The sequence below is a fragment of the Hypanus sabinus genome, chromosome 6 (assembly GCF_030144855.1).
Source record: "Hypanus sabinus isolate sHypSab1 chromosome 6, sHypSab1.hap1, whole genome shotgun sequence".
NCBI classification, from domain to species: Eukaryota; Metazoa; Chordata; class Chondrichthyes; order Myliobatiformes; family Dasyatidae; genus Hypanus; species Hypanus sabinus.
This window is the reverse complement of record NC_082711.1, coordinates 6,017,237-6,038,083: the sequence shown is the minus strand read 5'-3', so window position 1 is coordinate 6,038,083 and position 20,847 is coordinate 6,017,237. Positions and strand designations below refer to the sequence as shown.

Here is a 20,847-nt window from a genome sequence, read left to right as displayed (position 1 = left end):
GGCAAGGGTCATTGGGGTGGGTAGAGTGCAGGAGGTGGACATGGGCAAGGGTCATTGGGGTGGGGAGAGTGCGGGAGGTGGACATGGGCAAGGGTTATTGGGCTGTGGGAGAGTGCGGGAGGTGGACATGGGCAAGGGTCATTGGTCTGTGGGAGAGTGCGGGAGGTGGACATGGGCAAGGGTTATTGGGCTGTGGGAGAGTGCGGGAGGTGGACATGGGCAAGGGTCATTGGGCTGTGGGAGAGTGCGGGAGGTGGACATGGACAAGGGTCATTGGGGTGGGGAGAGTGCAGGAGGTGGACATGGGCAATGGTCATTGGGCTGTGGGAGAGTGCGGGAGGTGGACATGGGCAAGGGTCATTGGGCTGTGGGAGAGTGCGGGAGGTGGACATGGGCAAGGGTCATTGGGGTGTGGAGAGTGTGGGAGGTGGACATGGGCAAGTGTCATTGGGCTGTGGGAGAGTGTGGGAGCTGGACATGGGCAAGGGTCATTGGGCTGTGGGAGAGTGCGGGAGGTGGACATGGGCAAGGGTTATTGGGCTGTGGGAGAGTGTGGGAGGTGGACATGGGCAAGGGTTATTGGGCTGTGGGAGAGTGCGGGAGGTGGACATGGGCAAGGGTCATTGGGCTGTGGGAGAGTGCGGGAGGTGTTCATGCGCAAGGGTCATTGGGCTGTGGGAGAGTGCGGGAGGTGTTCATGGGCAAGGGTCATTGGGCTGTGGGTGAGTGCGGGAGGTGTTCATGCGCAAGGGTCATTGGGCTGTGGGAGAGTGCGGGAGGTGGACATGGGCAAGGGTCATTGGGCTGTGGGAGAGTGCGGGAGGTGTTCATGCGCAAGGGTCATTGGGCTGTGGGTGAGTGCGGGAGGTGGACATGGGCAAGGGTTATTGGGCTGTGGGTGAGTGTGGGAGGTGGACATGGGCAAGGGTTATTGGGCTGTGGGAGAGTGCGGGAGGAGGACATGGGCAAGGGTCATTGGGCTGTGGGAGAGTGTGGGAGGTGTTCATGCGCAAGGGTCATTGGGCTGTGGGTGAGTGCGGGAGGTGTTCATGCGCAAGGGTCATTGGGCTGTGGGAGAGTGTGGGAGGTGGACATGGGCAAGGGTCATTTGGCTGTGGGAGAGTGCGGGAGCTGTTCATGCGCAAGGGTCATTGGGGTGGGGAGAGTGCGGGAGGTGTTCATGGGCAAGGGTTATTGGGCTGTGGGAGAGTGTGGGAGGTGGTCATGGGCAAGGGTCATTGGGCTGTGGGAGAGTGCGGGATGTGGACATGGGCAAGGGTTATTGGGCTGTGGGAGAGTGTGGGAGGTGGTCATGGGCAAGGGTCATTGGGCTGTGGGAGAGTGTGGGAGGTGGACATGGGCAAGGGTTATTGGGCTGTTGGAGAGTGTGGGAGGTGGACATGGGCAAGGGTTATTGGGCTGTTGGAGAGTGTGGGAGGTGGACATGGGCAAGGGTTATTGGGGTGGGGAGAGTGTGGGTGGTGGACATGGGCAAGGGTTATTGGGGTGGGGAGAGTGTGGGAGGTGGACATGGACAAGGGTCATTGGGCTGTGGGAGAGTGTGGGAGGTGGACATGGGCAAGGGTCATTGGGCTGTGGGGCGAGTGCGGGAGGTGGTCATGGGCAAGGGTCATTGTGCTGTGGGAGAGTGCGGGAGGTGGACATGGACAAGGGTCATTGGGCTGTGGGAGAGTGTGGGAGGTGGACATGGGCAAGGGTTATTGGGCTGTGGGAGAGTGTGGGAGGTGGACATGGGCAAGGGTCATTGGGCTGTGGGAGAGTGTGGGAGGTGGACATGGGCAAGGGTTATTGGGCTGTGGGAGAGTGTGGGAGGTGGACATGGGCAAGGGTCATTGGGGTGGGGAGAGTGGGAGGTGGATATGGGCAAGGGTTATTGGGCTGTGGGAGAGTGTGGGAGGTGGACATGGGCAAGAGTCATTGGGGTGGGAAGAGTTCGGGAGGTGGACATGGACAAGGGTTATTGGGCTGTGGGAGAGTGTGGGAGGTGGACATGGGCAAGGGTTATTGGGCTGTGGGAGAGTGTGGGAGGTGGACATGGGCAAGGGTTATTGGGGTGGGGAGAGTGTGGGAGGTGGACATGGGCAAGGGTCATTGGGCTGTGTGAGAGTGTGGGAGGTGGACATGGGCAAGGGTTATTGGGGTGGGGAGAGTGTGGGAGGTGGACATGGGCAAGGGTTATTGGGGTGGGGAGAGTGTGGGAGGTGGACATGGGCAAAGGTTATTGGGCTGTGGGAGAGTGCGGGAGGTGTTCATGCGCAAGGGTCATTGGGCTGTGGGTGAGTGCGGGAGGTGTTCATGCGCAAGGGTCATTGGGCTGTGGGAGAGTGCGGGAGGTGGACATGGGCAAGGGTTATTGGGCTGTGGGAGAGTGCGGGAGGTGGACATGGGCAAGGGTCATTGGGCTGTGGGAGAGTGCGGGAGGTGTTCATGCGCAAGGGTCATTGGGCTGTGGGTGAGTGCGGGAGGTGTTCATGGGCAACGGTCATTGGGCTGTGGGTGAGTGCGGGAGGTGTTCATGCGCAAGGGTCATTGGGCTGTGGGTGAGTGCGGGAGGTGTTCATGCGCAAGGGTCATTGGGCTGTGGGAGAGTGCGGGAGGTGGACATGGGCAAGGGTCATTGGGCTGTGGGAGAGTGCGGGAGGTGGACATGGGCAAGTGTTTTTGGGGTGGGGAGAGTGCGGGAGGTGGACATGGGCAAGGGTCATTGGGCTGTGGGAGAGTGCGGGAGGTGGACATGGGCAAGGGTTATTGTGCTGTCGGAGAGTGCGGGAGGTGGACATGGGCAAGGGTCATTGGGCTGTGGGAGAGTGTGGGAGGTGGACATGGGCAAGGGTCATTGGGCTGTGGGGCGAGTGCGGGAGGTGGTCATGGGCAAGGGTCATTGGGCTGTGGGAGAGTGCGGGAGGTGGACATGGACAAGGGTCATTGGGCTGTGGGAGAGTGTGGGAGGTGGACATGGGCAAGGGTTATTGGGCTGTGGGAGAGTGTGGGAGGTGGACATGGGCAAGGGTCATTGGGCTGTGGGAGAGTGTGGGAGGTGGACATGGGCAAGGGTTATTGGGCTGTGGGAGAGTGTGGGAGGTGGACATGGGCAAGGGTCATTGGGGTGGGGAGAGTGTGGGAGGTGGATATGGGCAAGGGTTATTGGGCTGTGGGAGAGTGTGGGAGGTGGACATGGGCAAGAGTCATTGGGGTGGGAAGAGTGCGGGAGGTGGACATGGACAAGGGTTATTGGGCTGTGGGAGAGTGTGGGAGGTGGACATGGGCAAGGGTTATTGGGGTGTGGAGAGTGCGGGAGGTGGACATGGGCAAGGGTTATTGTGCTGTCGGAGAGTGCGGGAGGTGGACATGGGCAAGGGTCATTGGGCTGTGGGAGAGTGTGGGAGGTGGACATGGGCAAGGGTTATTGGGCTGTGGGAGAGTGCGGGAGGTGGACATGGGCAAGGGTCATTGGGCTGTGGGTGAGTGCGGGAGGTGGACATGGCAAGGGTCATTGGGCTGTGGGAGAGTGTGGGAGATGGACATGGGCAAGGGTCATTGGGGTGTGGAGAGTGTGGGAGGTGGACATGGGCAAGGGTTATTGGGGTGGGGAGAGTGCAGGAGGTGGACATGGGCAAGGGTCATTGGGTTGTGGGAGAGTGTGGGAGATGGACATGGGCAAGGGTTATTGGGGTGGGGAGAGTGCAGGAGGTGGACATGGACAAGGGTCATTGGGGTGTGGGAGAGTGTGGGAGATCGACATGGGCAAGGGTCATTGGGGTGGGGAGAGTGCGGGAGGTGGACATGGGCAAGGGTTATTGGGGTGGGGAGAGTGCGGGAGGTGTTCATGGGCAACGGTCATTGGGCTGTGGGTGAGTGCGGGAGGTGTTCATGCGCAAGGGTCATTGGGCTGTGGGAGAGTGCGGGAGGTGGACATGGGCAAGGGTCATTGGGCTGTGGGAGAGTGCGGGAGGTGGACATGGGCAAGTGTTTTTGGGGTGGGGAGAGTGCGGGAGGTGGACATGGGCAAGTGTCATTGGGCTGTGGGAGAGTGTGGGAGGTGGACATGGGCAAGGGTCATTGGGCTGTGGGAGAGTGCGGGAGGTGGACATGGGCAAGTGTTTTTGGGGTGGGGAGAGTGCGGGAGGTGGACATGGGCAAGGGTCATTGGGCTGTGGGAGAGTGCTGGAGGTGGACATGGGCAAGGGTTATTGTGCTGTCGGAGAGTGCGGGAGGTGGACATGGGCAAGGGTCATTGGGCTGTGGGAGAGTGTGAGAGGTGGACATGGGCAAGGGTCATTGGGCTGTGGGGCGAGTGCGGGAGGTGGTCATGGGCAAGGGTCATTGGGCTGTGGGAGAGTGCGGGAGGTGGACATGGACAAGGGTCATTGGGCTGTGGGAGAGTGTGGGAGGTGGACATGGGCAAGGGTTATTGGGGTGTGGAGAGTGCGGGAGGTGGACATGGGCAAGGGTTATTGTGCTGTCGGAGAGTGCGGGAGGTGGACATGGGCAAGGGTCATTGAGCTGTGGGAGAGTGTGGGAGGTGGACATGGGCAAGGGTTATTGGGCTGTGGGAGAGTGCGGGAGGTGGACATGGGCAAGGGTCATTGGGCTGTGGGAGAGTGCGGGAGGTGGACATGGGCAAGGGTCATTGGGCTGTGGGAGAGTGCGGGAGGTGGACATGGGCAAGGGTCATTGGGCTGTGGGAGAGTGCGGGAGGTGGACATGGACAAGGGTCATTGGGCTGTGGGAGAGTGTGGGAGGTGGACATGGGCAAGGGTTATTGGGGTGGGGAGAGTGTGGGAGGTGGACATGGGCAAGGGTCATTGGGCTGTGGGAGAGTGCGGGAGGTGGACATGGGCAAGGGTCATTGGGCTGTGGGAGAGTGCGGGAGGTGGACATGGCAAGGGTCATTGGGCTGTGGGAGAGTGTGAGAGATGGACATGGGCAAGGGTCATTGGGGTGTGGAGAGTGTGGGAGGTGGACATGGGCAAGGGTTATTGGGGTGGGGAGAGTGCAGGAGGTGGACATGGGCAAGGGTCATTGGGTTGTGGGAGAGTGTGGGAGATGGACATGGGCAAGGGTTATTGGGGTGGGGAGAGTGCAGGAGGTGGACATGGACAAGGGTCATTGGGGTGTGGGAGAGTGTGGGAGATCGACATGGGCAAGGGTCATTGGGGTGGGGAGAGTGCGGGAGGTGGACATGGGCAAGGGTTATTGGGGTGGGGAGAGTGCGGGAGGTGGACATGGGCCAGGGTTATTGGGCTGTGGGAGAGTGCGGGAGGTGGACATGGACAAGGGTCATTGGGCTGTGGGAGAGTACGGGAGGTGGACATGGGCAAGGGTCATTGGGGTGGGGAGAGTGCGGGAGGTGGACATGGGCAAGGGTTATTGGGCTGTGGGAGAGTGCGGGAGGAGGACATGGACAAGGGTCATTGAGCTGTGGGAGAGTACGGGAGGTGGACATGGGCAAGGGTTATTGGGGTGGGGAGAGTGCGGGAGGTGGACATGGGCAAAGGTTATTGGGCTGTGGGAGAGTGCGGGAGGTGGACATGGGCAAGGGTCATTGGTGTGGGGAGAGTGCAGGATGTGGGCGAAGTTTGTTGAAGTTATGGGAGACTGCTGGAGGGGGGCATCGGCGAGGGTTATTGGAGTTATGGGTGGTGGGTGAGGGTTATTGTTACCGGGAGAGTGCGGGATTTGGGCGAGGGTTATTGGGATGGGGAGAGTGCAGGAGATGTGCGAGGGTTATTGGGATGGGGAGAGTGCAGGCGATGGGCGAGGGTTATCGGGGCGGGGTGTAGGGTACTCAAGGGAAAAGAGAAGCAGACAGAGCAGGGAAGTACTGAGGTTCAGCTGGGTGGAGTGAAGGGTGAACATAGTTGGCCCAGGTTATCACAGCTTGAAGAGTCCAATTTCAGAGCTCAGTTCCAGCGTCCTTTCTCATCAGTTTGTAAATTCATTCCGTCAGTGCGTGTGTCTCCGCTACATTCTGCCCTCATTCCAAAGATGTATAGATTCGTAGGTTAATTTCCTGTTGTAAATTGCCCCATTATTAGGCAAGGTTAAAGTCAGAGTTTTGCTGGGCGTTGTGGCTGGTTGGGTAAGGGTTAGGGTCAATTCCATACTGGATCCCTAAAAGCACGATTTAAATAAGCGTGTCCCTGTGGGGGTGATTCCTGTGGAGTGTGGGGGTAGGGGAGGGGGAGAGGTGGATGTCTCTGAGGGGGTGATACCTGTGGAGTGTGGGGGTAGGGGAGGGGGAGAGGTGGATGTCTCTGAGGGGGTGATACCTGTGGAGTGTGGGGGTAGGGGAGGGGGAGAGGTGGATGTCCTTGTGGGGTGTGGGGGTGGAGTTAGGTGAAAACAATCCCTATCCTCGCCCTCACACTCATCCTCACAATCCCTGTCCTCACACTCACCCTCACATTCCCTGTCCTCACACTCGTCCTCAGTCCATCACACTCACCCTCACAATCCCTTTTTGTCTTCTTGACCTCCACTATCACCTTCACAAGCACCACCCCCCCTACCCCCAACCTCTCCTACTCTCCCCACCTCCCCTACCCTTCTCCATCTTCGTCTCTACTTCATGTCTCCCCCTTTCCTCTGTCCCTCCATCCCTCTGACCCCCCTTCCTCCATCCCTCTGACCCACTTCCTCTATCCATCTGACCCCCCCCTTCTTCCATCCCTCCATCCCTCTGACCCCACCCTTCCAACGTCCCTCTGTCCCCCTGACCCCTCCCTCTGATGCTCTAAAGCTCCCTCAGAGAGGAAAACGTTTAGAAGGGAGCAAGAGGTAATTTCGTGATGTTGTTTGTTAGTTGGGATGAGTTATCAGAGAAGGTGATTGAGCTGGTTACAGCCATCACATTGGAAGGGAACTTGTACATGGTTTGTCCAGGACTGCAGGCAATTTGAGGGATGTGGGCTAAATGGAGACTAATGGGACCAGCTGAAGGGTTTCGGCCCAAAACATCGACTGTACTCTTTTCCATAGATGCTGCCTGACCTGCTGAGTTCCTCCAGCGTTTTGTGTGTGTTCCTCAGGTTTCCAGAATCTGCCGATTTTCTCTTCTTTGGGACCAGCTTTGTCGGGGATGCTGGCTGGCATGGATGTTTTGGGCCGAAAGGCCTGTTGTGCCGCACAGACTAACCCCTCTCCCCCTCTGCCCGCTCCTTCCTCCCACAGTATCTCCATCCCCCAGCACCTGGAGAAATTTAAAGTGGACGTCCTGGAGAAATTGGAATATTTCTTCTCTGATTTGCTGCAGCGAGTGAGACAGATTGAAGGCGACATTCGGCCCGTCAATCATATTCAGTGGCAGCAGCTGTCGGCAGTGCGTGCCAAGGTCAGTGAGTACAGCAGGCTGAGCCTCACTTGTCACCCCGCTGTCTTCCCGAGCTGTCCAGTCCAATGACCAGACTCACCCTGACCATCATCGTTCATGTGGGTGGGGGAGAATCAGTTCATTAGCTTCACTAATGACCTATACCCCTGCATCATGATCGAAACATAGAAACCTACAGCACAATACAGGCCCTTCGGCCCACAATCCTGTGCAGACCATGTTCTTACTTTAGAAATTACCTAGGGTTACCCATAGCCCTCTATTTTTCTAAGCTCCATGCACCTGTCCAGGAGTCTCTTAAAAGACCCTATTGTATCCGCCTCCACCCCCATCGCCAGCAGCCCATTCCACGCACTCACCACTCTCTGTGGAAAAAAGAACTTTCCCCTGACATCTCCTCTGTACCTACTCCCCAGCACCTTAAACCTGTGTCCTCTTGTGCTAGCCATTTCAACCCTGGGAAAAAGCCTCTGACTATCCACACGATCAATGCCTCTCATCATCTTATACTAGGTAAAATCATAATTTTCACAACATGGATATGACCTATTAAAGAAAGAGTAAGTGGATTCCATCTAGAAAATAGTAATTTCATGGAGTCTACTAGAGGAACTATATTAGTTTTATAAAGATCTTTATATTTTTTAGTAATTATAATATCTAAATATCTAATGTATTAACAATTTTAAAAGGAATATCAATGTACTAACAGGAGCATTTAATGGAAACAATTCACTTTTATTCAAATTATGTTTATATCCTGAAAAATTTCCAAAATTTTCCAAAATGTTTCCAAAAGATCAGGAATTGATTCCTCAAGATTTGAAATAAAAATCAAAAGATCATCTGCATAAAGAGAAATCTTATGTAAGGTTCCATTTATAGAAATACCATGAATGTTTTTGGCCTCCCATAATGTTATAGCTAAAGGCTCCAATACAAGATTAAATAATAAAGGGCTTAATGGACATCCCTGTTTAGTACCACGAGAAAGTGAAAAGAAAGAAGACTTGTAATTATTAGTAATGACAGTGGCAATAAGGTTCTTATCGATCATTTGAACCCATCTATTAAAATTATTACCAAAACCAAATTTTTCTAATACTTTGAACATGTCTGGCCACTCAACTCTATCGAATGCATTCTCTGCATCAAGAGAGATAACACATTGAGGTTGCTTAGATAATTGTGAATAAATAATGTTCATCAATCTCCGTGCATTAGAGAAAGAGTAACAGCCTTTAATAAAGCCCATTTGGTCCATAGAGATAATTTTAATTAAAATATTTTCCAAGCGATTAGCCATTATTTTAGAAAGAATTTTTGTATCCACATTTAATAGTGAACTAGGTCTATATGATGAACATTCAGCAGGGTCTTTATCTTTTTTAAGAATTAAGGAAATAGATGCTTCATAAAAAGAAGAAGGTAAATTACCCTTCTCAAAGGATTCATGAAACATTTCCAAAAGATACGGAGAAAGTAATCTTCCAAATTGTTTGAAAAATCCCATCAAGTAACTATCAAGTCCGGGAGCTTTACCCGATTGCATTGATAAAATAGCTTTCTGAATTTCATGCTCGGTAATTGGAGCATCAAGCATCAGTTGATCGTAATCAGAAATTTGTGGGAATTTAATCTTAAGTAAAAAGCTTCCATTTTGGAGTAATCTGCAGGAAAATGAGATCTATAAAGATCAGAATAAAAATCTTGAAAAGTATTATTAATATCCTCATAGTTACTATATCTCCATTGTTTTTACGAATCTTTAAAATTTATCTTTTAGCCCTAACTGCTCTTAGTTGGGAAGCTGAGAGCTTATTACTTTTATCCCCAGAGATATAGAATTGACTTTTCAATTTAAGCAAATATCCTTCAATAGGATATGTTAATAATAAGTTATACTGTGATTGGGGAAATTAAAATCTCCCATCACGACAACCCTGTTATTATTTTAACATTCCAGAATCTGTCTCTCTATTTGCTCCCTGTTACTATTGGATGGTCTATAAAAAACACCCAGTAGAGTTATTGACCCCTTCCTGTTCCTAACTTTCACCCACAGAAACTCAGTAGACAATCCCTCCATGACTTCCTCCTTTCCTGCAGCCGTGACACTATCTCTGATCAGCAGTGCCACGCCCCCACCTCTTTTGCCTCCCTCCCTGTCCTTTCTGAAACATCTAAAACCCGGCACTCGAAGTAGCCTTTCCTGCCCCTGAACCATCCAGGTCTCTGTAATGGCCACAGCATCATAGCTCCAAGTACTGATCCACGCTCTAAGCTCATCTGCTTTGGTTGTGATGCTTCTTACATTAAAATAGACACATTTCAAACCATAGGTGTGAGTGAATCCCTTCTCTATCACCTGCCTATCCTCCCTCTCACACTACTTACAAGCTTTCTCTATTTGTGAGCCAACCGCCCCTTCCTTGGTCTCTTCAGTTCTTTTCCCAACCTCCAGCAATTCTAGTTTAAACCCTCCCCAATAGCCTTAGCAAACCTTCCCACCAGGATATTGGTCCCCCTCGGATTCAAGTGCAACCCGTCCGTTTTGTATAAATCAGTCCTGCCCAAAAGGAGGTTCCAATGGTCCAGAACTCTGCATCCCTTCCCCCTCGATACTTCCATCAAATGTCCTCTCAATCTTTGATATTCTAAAGAATACAGTCTTAACCTATTCAATCTTCTCACATAACACAGGTCCTCCAGACACAGCAACATCATTGTAAATTTTCTCTGTACTCCTTCAACCTTACTTACATCTTTCCTGTAAACCTGCACACAATACTCCAAATCAGTCCTCACCAACATTTTGTATATTTTCAACATAACGACCCATCTTCTGTATTCAATACATTGATTTATGAAGGCCAATGTGCCAAAGGCTTTCTTTACGACTCTATCTACCTGTGACGCCATTTTCAATGAACTATGTACCTGTATTCCCAGATCCCCTTGCTCCACCACACTCCTCAGTGCCCTATCGTTCAATGTGTAAGACCTACCCTGGTTGGTCCTAATGAAGAGCAAAACCTCACACTTGTCTGCATTAAATTCCATAAGACAAAGGAGCAGAAGTCGGCCATTCGGCCCATCGAGTCTGCTCCGCCATTTCATCATAAGCTGATCCAATCTCCCCTTTAGTCCCATTCCCCCACCTTTTCACCATAACCTTTGATGCCCCGACTACTCAGTTACCTATCAACCTGTGCCTTAAATATACCCAATGACTTGATCTCCACTGCTGCCCGTGGCAACAAATTCCATAGATTCACCACCCTCTGGCTAAAGATTTTTTGTTGCATCTCTGTTCTGAATGGGCACCCTGCAATCCTCAAGTCTTGTCCTCTCGTACTAGACTCCCCCACCATGAGAAACAACTTTGCCACATCCACTCTGTCCATGCTTTTCATCATTCGAAATGTTTCTATGAGGTCCCCCCTTATTCTTCTAAACTCCAAGGAGTACAGTCCAAGAGCAGTCAAACATTCCTCATATGTTAACCCTCTCATTCCCGTAATCATTCTAGTGAATCTTCTCTAAGCCCTCTCCAATGTCAGCAATCCTTCCTTAAATAAGGAGCCCAAAACTGCACACAGTATTCCAAGTGAGGTCTTACCAGTGCCTTATAGAGCCTCAACATCACATCCCTGCTCCTATACTCTATTCCTCTAGAAATGAATGCCAACATTGCATTCGCCTTCTTCACCACCAACTCAACCTGGAGGTTAACCTTAAGGGTATACTGCACGAGGACTCCCAAGTCCCGTTGCATCTCAGAACTTTGAATTCTCTCCCCATTTAAATAATACTCTGCCTGTTTATTTCTTCTACCAAAGTGCATGACCATACACTTTCCAACATTGTATTTCATTTGCCACTTCTTTGCTCATTCTCCCAATCTATCCAAGTCTGTCTACAGACTCTCTGTTTCCTCAGCGCTACTGGCCCCTCCACCTATCTTTGTATCATCAGCAAACAGCCACAAAGCCATCTATTCCATAATCCAAATCGTTGATATACAACGTAAAAAGAAGCGGCCCCAACACAGACCCCTGTGGAACACCACTGGTAACCGGCAGCCAACCAGAATGGGATCCCTTTATTCCCACTCTCTGTTTCCTGCCAATCAACCAATGCTCTATCCACATATGTAAATTTTCTGTAATCCCATGGGCTCTAGTTTAGCAGCCTCATGTGTGGCACCTTGTCAAAGACCTTCTGAAAATCCAAATACACAACATCCACTGCATCTCCCTTGTCTAACCTACTTGTAATTTCCTCAAAAAATTGCAATAGGTTTGTCAGGCAGGATTTTCCTTTAAGGAAACCATTCTGAGTTTTGCCTATCTTGTCATATGCCTCCAGGTACTCCGTAACCTCATCCTTGACAATCGACTCAAACAACTTCCCAACCACTGATGTCAAGCTAACAGACCTATAACAAATTCTTGCCCCTTTCTTAAATAGCGGAGTGACATTTGCAATCTTCCAGTCCTCCGGAACCAGGCCAGAATCTATCAACTTTTGAAAGATCATTGCTAATGCCTCCGCAATCTCCACTGCTACTTCCTTCAGAACACGAGGGTGCATTCCATCTGGTCCAGGAGATTTATCTACCCTTAGACTATTCAGCTTCCTGAGTACTTTCTCTGTCGTAATTGTGACTGCGCATATTTCTCTTCCCTGACACCCTTGAATGTCCAGTATATTGCTGATGTCTTCCTCAGTGAAAACTGATGCAAAATACTTGTTCAGTTCCTCCGCCATCTCCTCATCTCCCATTACAATTTCTCCAGCATCATTTTCTATCTGTCCTATATCTACTCTCACCTGTCTTTTACTCTTTATATACTTGAAAAAGCTTTAAGTATCCTTTTTGATATTATTTGCTAGCTTCCTTTCATAGTTCACCTTTTCCCTCTTAATGACCTTTTTAGTTTCCTTTTGTAAGCATTTAAAAACTTCCCAATCCTCTGTCTTCCCACTAATTTTTGCTTCCTTGTATGCCCTCTGCTTTGCTTTTACTTTGGCTTTGACTTCTCTTGTCAGCCACGGTTGCATCCTTTTTCCATTCAAAAATTTCTTCTTCTTTGGAATATATCTGTCTTGCACCTTCCTCACTTCTCACATAAACTCCAGCCACTGCTGCTCTGCCATCCTTCCTGCTAGTGTCCCTTTCCAGTCAACCTTGGCCAGTTCCTCTCTCATGCTACTGTAATTTCCTTTACTCCACTGAAATACCGACAAATCGGATTTCAGCTTCTCTTTCTCAAATTTCACAGTGAACTCATTCATGTTGTGAACACTGCCTCCTAAGGGTTCCTTCACCTCCATCTCTCTAATCACCTCTGGTTCATTACACAATACCCAATCCAGTACAGCCGATCCCCTAGTGGGCTCAACAACAAGCTGTTCTAAAAAGCCATCTCATAGACATTCTACAAATTCTCTCTCTTGAGATCCAGTGCCGACCTGATTTTCCCAATCCACTCGCATGTTAAAATCCCCCTCAATTATCATAACACTGCCCTTCTGGCAAGCCTTTTCTATTTCCTGTTGTAATTTGTAGTCCACATCACTGCAGCTGTTTGGAGGCCTGTAGATACCTGCCATCAGGGTCCTTTTACCCCTGCGATTTCTTAGCTCAAACCATAAAGATTCTGTACCTTCTGATCCTATGTCAATTCAATATTCCATCTGTATTGTTCCACCTGATGCAGATCCCTCTACAAGCCATGAAAGCCTTTGTCACAGACCACTATACCCTCAATCTTGGTGTCATCCGCAGATTTGCGGATCCAGATAACCACGTTATCATCCAGACCATTGTTATAGATGACAAACAACGACAGACCTGTTATGTACCCCGTAACTGGGTCACTTACCAGCAAAGATAGAGAGGTCCGTTGAAGTCTGATGGTACTATTTTTAACAGTATTTATTGATAAAAATACACAAAAATAATATCAATGCAAACATACAGGTAATATATGTCGTCAATACTAAATCTAAGAGCGTGGGTATAATAATAATAAGAAATAGCTCTATCATTGTCTAGGGGATAATGTATTGTCCGATGGAAATATAAAAGTCACTGTTAGTTTGTTCAAGCTGCAGCTTTTGGTTGGAGAGAGAGACGGAGGTTTAGAACTTGCCTGGTTTCCGTTTTATGATGTCGATCCTTCGAAATGGCGTCGGTGGTGATCTCTTCCTTAGCTAAGCCGCCTTCCGTGGTAGGGCCTCAATCCTGGGGCAACGGGAAAGGACACACGTGGGCCCTCCACTGGCTGTCGCTATTAAACGCTGTCACGGGACTTCTCGCGTTTCTCCTGGTGCGTGAGAAAGGGGTTGTTCCCCAGACCCTCTTTTATCCCCACTCACAGGGTCTCAGATGTCAATTAGCCCACGTTGCTCATTCCTTGAGGACGTCGATGAATAGCGCAGTGCTCAATACACAATTCCGTCTCCAAGAGACAATGACCTTTCCCGTAGCTTTGTATCGTTGAGGGGCCCGGACATCCCAAACGTATCTCTCCCATTTCCTGGGTCTCCTGACCTGACTTAATAGTGATCTTGCGATTCTCAATAAAGGAAGGGTGCAGGTGTAAAACCCCCTTTCTTCAACGCGTTTTTTACCATCGGAAAAAAACGAAGTAATACAGAGTCTTGCAGGATTTTAGAATCTAACACAATACAAAAGCTTTTTTTTCACTACAGAGTAATACAGTTATACATTCAATTCAGCATCTAAACAGTTAACGATTACATTGTCACTTCCTTTAATACCTTAACATCTTGTATCTTACTAAAGTCTTGTAGCATCAGACTCCAATTTAATAACCACCTATTTTTAGGTCTTATTTTTCTTTAGCAAACAAAAACTAAAGAGTCGTGATCTTAGCTTACGGGTATACTACAAAAGTTCATGCAAATACTAATCTTTATGTTGCTTTCAAACTTAACAGGCAGGCTTCCATGGGGGTTGTCTTTTATTATTCACATGCTTTGTTGAAATCCCTTAAAACCGGCTTCTGCTATTTAAAAATGGCGTCCCCATTAACCCTTGCCTCTTTTCCGGTTAATTCCCACGTGGGGAGCTTGGGTACCCTGGCGAAATAGGCTTTCGTCCGCTCCTTCCATAGGAGTTATTTTATCAACAATGTGTTCCAAACTTAGACCATCTTCTGAATTTCCACCCAATTCTTTAATTTTAAGCAAGTTGCTAGTTTTCTCTTCAGGACCCTTCAGGCTATTAGTTTTCAGTTTAAACTCTTTGTTCAAACAGCATTTCAAATTCTGCCTTTTTACACCACACTCTGGAATAACAATAGCGTGTGGGGCCCCTTTACCTTCCAACTCAACCTGTAATTGATTCACAGGCTTTCTGGTACCAAGCCATTGTCTTTGTAGCCTGGTGGTTGCTTCTGATATCAGTCCAGCCTTTAAATTTTCTTCATTCAATTTGGGAACTACATATTTCCCTTTTCCTTCAATAATAATATTCATCTCCCCACCTTTGATCTCCTCACTAACTTTTAACACACCTTCAAGCACAAACACCTGGGAACTCTCACTTCCCACTATTACCAAGGTTAACCCTTTCTTCACTGAACCAAGTCCATCTGACCCACAAGGACTGCATTCCTTTTCAACTGAATCAAATACCTCAGACTTTTTCTGAGCTCCATTACTAGGTTCAGTACCACGTGAATCCACATCTTGGACACACTCAAACGGGACATTTGCCTCTTCCAGGCTTTCAATACCTGTACCCGATCCAAATTCTAAATTCCCCTGATTCTCCCAGCTACTCTCTGGGCAACTCCCTTCCGGAGTAAACTCACCCCCGCGGGCTGAAACAACCTCATCTGCCAACCCAGCAGACTTCTTCAAGGTAAGGGCACCCTTTTCATCTAGGACTGCCAACATTTCATTATCGGGAACACCTCTAGAATTTTCAACTTCTTCAAACAGTTCTGCCAAACCAGACAGATCATCCATGTCCAACCCTGGACCTTTTAACAGCTTTATCTGTTTCTCATGTTTACGTCGTGCCTGTATAACTTTTCTCCTCGCTAAGGGCAGGTCTACCTCCTCTCCCTTACTCTCTTTCACTTTATTACTCTTAGTTTTACCACCTTCTAAACCCTCGTGGTACAGGGTCGGTAAAAACGTCTCGGTCAACTCGATACGGACCGGATTTAAACTGCTCTCGTTCTCAGCTGCCTTTCTCGACATGCTGCGAGTGATCGCGCATGTGGGATAGATCTTGGAATCTAAGGGTGGAGCCTCCACCGGCTGTCTCGTCAGCGTCATTGCTGACCAAACCTTACCACCGGCTAAATCATTACCCAGAAGGATGTCCGCATCAGTTCTCGGGAAGTCTGATCGCACCCCTATTTCAACTGGTCCAGAGACTAGCTCACAATTCATAATGATCCTGTGCAAGGGTCCCTTTTCCTATTCCTTTCACAGCTACCATTCCCGTCTTGCGACCAAAATCTAGTATCTTACTGCTAATCAATGACAGTTCAGCGCCCGTGTCTCTCCAGATCCGCATGGGAACTGATGTGTCTCTCTCCCTCACAGACATGGTTCCATTTGACATACAAGTCTCAGACCCTTCTCGTACTCTGTCTACCCGGGGATCTCTTGTCGATTTACTGATTACCACGCCACATCCGATAGGGACTGCTGCTTTCCCTTTTCCTGTCTCCTTCCTCGGAGCAAAGCACCTAGATGCAATATGTCCCCCCTTTCCACAATTAAAACAGGTCAAGCCCGGAAATCTCTGGCCGTCTTGCCTCCCCTCCCCACTCTTACCACTAGCTCCCGGCGGGACCTCTGCCTCAGCCAGCGGGCTTTCTATACCTTTCCCACGGTCTCTCTGGGAACCTTTATTCGAGGAAAACTTTGTCTTGTGGGTTAGGGCATATTCATCTGCAAACCTAGCAAATTCGGAGATGGACTTATTCGGCTTCTCATTCAAATACATCCGGATATCCTCCGAAACACCACTTTTAAATTCCTCAATCAGAATTAACTCCCTGAGACGCCAAGAATCCTCTTCCACTATTTCTTTTGTACACCAACGGTCCAAGAGCACACCCCTCTCATAGGCAAACTCGGTATACGTCTGATTCCACACTTTCTTTGAATTTCTGAACCTTTGTTTATACGCTTCAGGTACTAATTCATAAGTCTGGAGAATGGCTGTTTTTACTTTGTCATAACTCTCCGCCTCTTCCTCCTCCATGGACAATGCTGTATATGCTCGTTGAGCCTTCCCTTTTAACACACTTTGTAACAATGCCACCCGCTGCTCTTTGGGCCACTTCTGATTCACTGCCACCTTTTCAAAAAGCAAGAAATAACTATCAACATCCGTCTCCTCGAACGGAGGTACTAACCTCAACTCCCGACTAACATTAAACCGCTACTCTTGGTCTGACCCTTGAACTCTTTGCTCTTGCCTTAACTTCTCCATCTCCAAGTCATGTTTCCTCTGTTTCTCTTTCTCAGCTGCTTCCAGCTGTTTTACCTGAATTTCGTGCTCTCTTTGCTTCTCAGCTCTGTCCTGCTCCCGTTTCACCTCCAACTCCTTTAGCTGGAGCGCATGCTCCCTTTGCTTGTCGGCTCTTTCCATTTCTTTCTCAGCCGTTTCCAGCTGCTTTAACTTAATTTCATGTTCCAACCTGAGTTTCTCCAACTCTAACTGAGCTGTCCCACTAGCTGGTACCTTTTCAGGGATATTTTCCAATACCTCAGCTGCAAACACATTCTTCCCGATATAATACTGAGTTACTGCCCTTCACACCTCCCGCTTTTTCATTGACAACCTCACCTCCGCGAGGTTTAGACCCTTCGCCAGATTTATCAAGTCCAATTTGGTGGCCGCCTCTGGTGCCTCCAGAATCGGGTTTTCTATAAATTCATCCACGTCCATCTTTGCTGGTTTCCCGTCTGGCTACCCGCGTAACCAGATCCAAGTTTGGACTTACAAGCCAGATTCACTGGCCTCCCAATTTGGTGTCAAATCCCGAGACAAGAACCCCAATTGTTACGTACCCCGTAACTGGGTCACTTACCAGCAAAGATAGAGAGGTCCGTTGAAGTCTGATGGTACTATTTTTAACAATATTTATTGATAAAAATACACAAAAATAATATCAATGCAAACATACAGATAATATACATCGTCAATACTAAATCTAAAAGCGTGGGTATAATAATAATAAGAAATAGCTCTATCGTTGTCTAGGGGATAATGTATTGTCCGATGGAAATATAAAAGTCACTTTAGTTCATTCAAGCTGCAGCTTTTGGTTGGAGAGAGAGACGGAGGTTTAGAACTTGCCCGTTTTCCAGTTTATGATGTCGATCCTTCGAAATGGCGTCGGTGGTGATCTCTTCCTTAGCTAAGCCGCCTTCCGTGGTAGGGCCTCAATCCCGGGCAACGGGAAAGGACACACGTGGGCCCTCCACTGGCTGTCGCTATTAAACGCTGTCACGGGACTTCTCGCGTTTCTCCTGGTGTGTGAGAAAGGGGTTGTTCCCCAGACCCTCTTTTATCCCCACTCACAGGGTCTCAGATGTCAATTAGCCCACATTGCTCATTCTTTGAGGACGTCGATGAATAGCGCAGTGCTTAATACACAATTCCGTCTCCAAGAGACAATGACCTTTCCCGTAGCTTTGTATCGCTGAGGGGCCCGGACATCCCAAACGTCTCTCTCCCATTTCCTGGGTCTCCTGACCTGACTTAATAGCGATCTTGCGATTCTCAACAAGGAGGGGCCACAAGCGTAACAGACCCAACACCGGACCCCGTAGCAAACCACTTGTCCAAGGCCTCCCGTCAAAGGGGCAACCCTCTTCTTCCACTCTCTGGCTTCTCCCGCAAATTTGCCTCAGGGCAGCAGCCACCCCCTGCTCAGTGCTCTGTACAGTGGCCATGAGGTTGATGCTGCTTCTCCTCCCTTCTGTGGACTCTGTCTGTCTCTCCCGGGTAAATACAGATGCACGGAACGCATTTAAGGTCTCCCCCAACTCTTTTGGCTCCAAACATAGATTACCATTCTGGTCTTCCAGAGGACCAGGTTTATGCCTTGCAATCCTTTTGCTCTTAATATATCTGTAGAATCGCTTAAGATTCTCCTTCACCTTGTCTGCTAGGGCAACCTCATGCCTTCTTTTAGCCCCCGATTTCTTTCTTAAGTGTTCTCTTGTATTTCTCATACTCCATAATCACCTCATTTGTTCCTACCTGCCTGAACCTGCTATGTACCTCTTTTGTTTTCTCTTAACCAGGACCTCAATATCTCTTGAAAACCAAGGTTCTCCACACCTGTTATCTTTACCTTTTGTTCTGACAGGCACGTACAAGCTTTGTACTCTCAAAATTTTGTTTCCAAGTATAGCTGTGCCACAAAACAGCTTGTCCCAATTCACACTTCCCAGAGAATTTCTGATACCGTCAAAAATGGTCTTTCTCCCATTTTGAACCTCAGCCCACGGGCCAGACATCTCACTTTGTTCATGTTTACTTTGAAACGAATGGCACTGCGGTCACTGGACGCAGAGTGTTCCCCTGCACAAACTTCTGTCACCTGTCCTGTCTCATTCCCTCATAGCAGATCCAGTATCAGACACTCTCTGTGGGACCTCTACATGCTGACTAAGGAAGCTTTCCTGAACACACAAATAAACAAAACTCCGATAGTCTGTGTCCAGTGCCCGATTATCCTTTGGGTTCCTCCAGCTTCTCGTTTGGGGAGTTCTGTCCTGCAGGAGCAGTGAGACCCCTGGATGATGATCTGATCAATTCTTAGTCACCTTTGTCTGAACTGTCCACAGAGTGCAGAATTGTACAGCCCAGTACAGGCCCTTCAGCCTGTGATGTTCCTCTTCTTTCTTCTTAAGCCCCATCATGCCTACTGGGTCATAGAAATCCGACAGCAGCTTGCCCGAGTCCTCTCTGCTGGGACGGTCTTTAAGGTTGTCCCCAAGTGTAACCCATACTTTAGATCCTTCCTCTCCCAGGGATGAGGTCTTTTTGGAGCTTAGTGTTTCTGTAGCTCTGGGTTTTTTTTCAATGGGATGTGGTTGCTTGCTCCGTGACCAACCCCCCCCCCACCCTTTGCAGCCGGGCTTGGGGAGTTGTATCAGCCTGTCCGAAACCTACTCCACAATCAATCTAACCCCTCCCTTCTACACCATCCATGTTGAATTGACTTTATTTCTTACATCCTTCACATACATGAGGAGTAAGAAGCTGTCCCGGAGCCCGTTGGTCCTGGCTTTTACACTGTGGTACTGTTTCCCAGATGGTGGCAGCCTGAACAGTTTGAGGTTGGGGTGACTCAGGTCCCCAATGATCCTTTGGGCCCTTTTTACACACCTGTCTCTGTAAGTGTCCTGAATAGTGGGAAGTTCACATCCACAGATGTGCTGGGCTGTCTGCACCACTCTCTGCAGAGTCCTGTGATTGAGGGAGGTCTCATACCGGGCAATGATGCAGCCAGTCAGGGTGTTCTCAATCGTGCCCCTATAGAAAGTTCTTAGTCCTTGATTTGACATCTTCCGTCTATGTGGCCGTCTATGTTACTTGTGCCTAACGTGTCACAAATTTGCTGGTCTAGTTTGCCACATTATCATTTGAATTGTTAGTGTCGATAATAAACAACGATAGACCCGGCACCCATCCCTGTGGCACTCCACTAGTCACAGGCCTCCAGTCAGAGAGGCAGCCCTCTACACCACTCTGTAGTTTTGTCTGCGAAGCCAATGTCAAACCCAGTTGACTACTTCACCCTGAATGCCAAGTGACTTAACTTTCTGGACCAGCTTCGCAAGCAGAACTTTGTCAAAAGGCCTGCTGAAGTCCATGTGGACAACATCCACTGCCTTCCCTTCACCGACCTTCCTGGAAAATCTGTACAGGATTGGCTAGACACGATCTTCCACACACAAAGCTATGTAGACCATCCCTAATCGGGCCGTTATCCGAATACTGATATATCTCGTCCCTTAGAATACCTTCCAGTAATTTACTAATGGCTGATGTTAGGCTCACTAGCCTATAATTTCATGGCTTATTGTTAGAGCCTCTCTTGAGCAATAAGCCTGATACCACCTCCCAGGTTGCAGCAGTGGTGAGACCATAACCTGGGTGACGGGGTCCTTGATGATGGACGAAGCTCTGGCACAAAAAAGCAGCATCCATCTTCCAGGCCATACTCTCTTCTCGTGACTGTCATTGGCAGGAGGCCCAGGAGCTTCGAGGCCCCACACCACCAGGTTCAGGAACAGTTGTTACCCCACAGCCATCAGGCTCCTGAACCAGTGTGGGTAACTTCACTCACCACAATGAGTCCTCAGGTCCCACACCGCCAGGTTCAGGAACAGTTGTTACCCCACAGCCATCAGGCTCCTGAACCAGTGTGGGTAACTTCACTCACCAGAATGAGCCCTCAGGTCCCACACCG

General features: G+C 49.3%; 1 protein-coding gene across 1 annotated transcript in view; it reads left to right on the top strand.

Moving 5' to 3' along the window:
- Positions 1-20,847, top strand: part of LOC132395266 (uncharacterized) — a 183,396-nt gene that overhangs the window by 113,343 nt on the left and 49,206 nt on the right. The window contains exon 20 of the mRNA XM_059971599.1: positions 7,195-7,354. Coding sequence (XP_059827582.1) covers positions 7,195-7,354 — 160 coding nt within the window. The remainder of the gene's footprint in view (positions 1-7,194; positions 7,355-20,847) is intronic.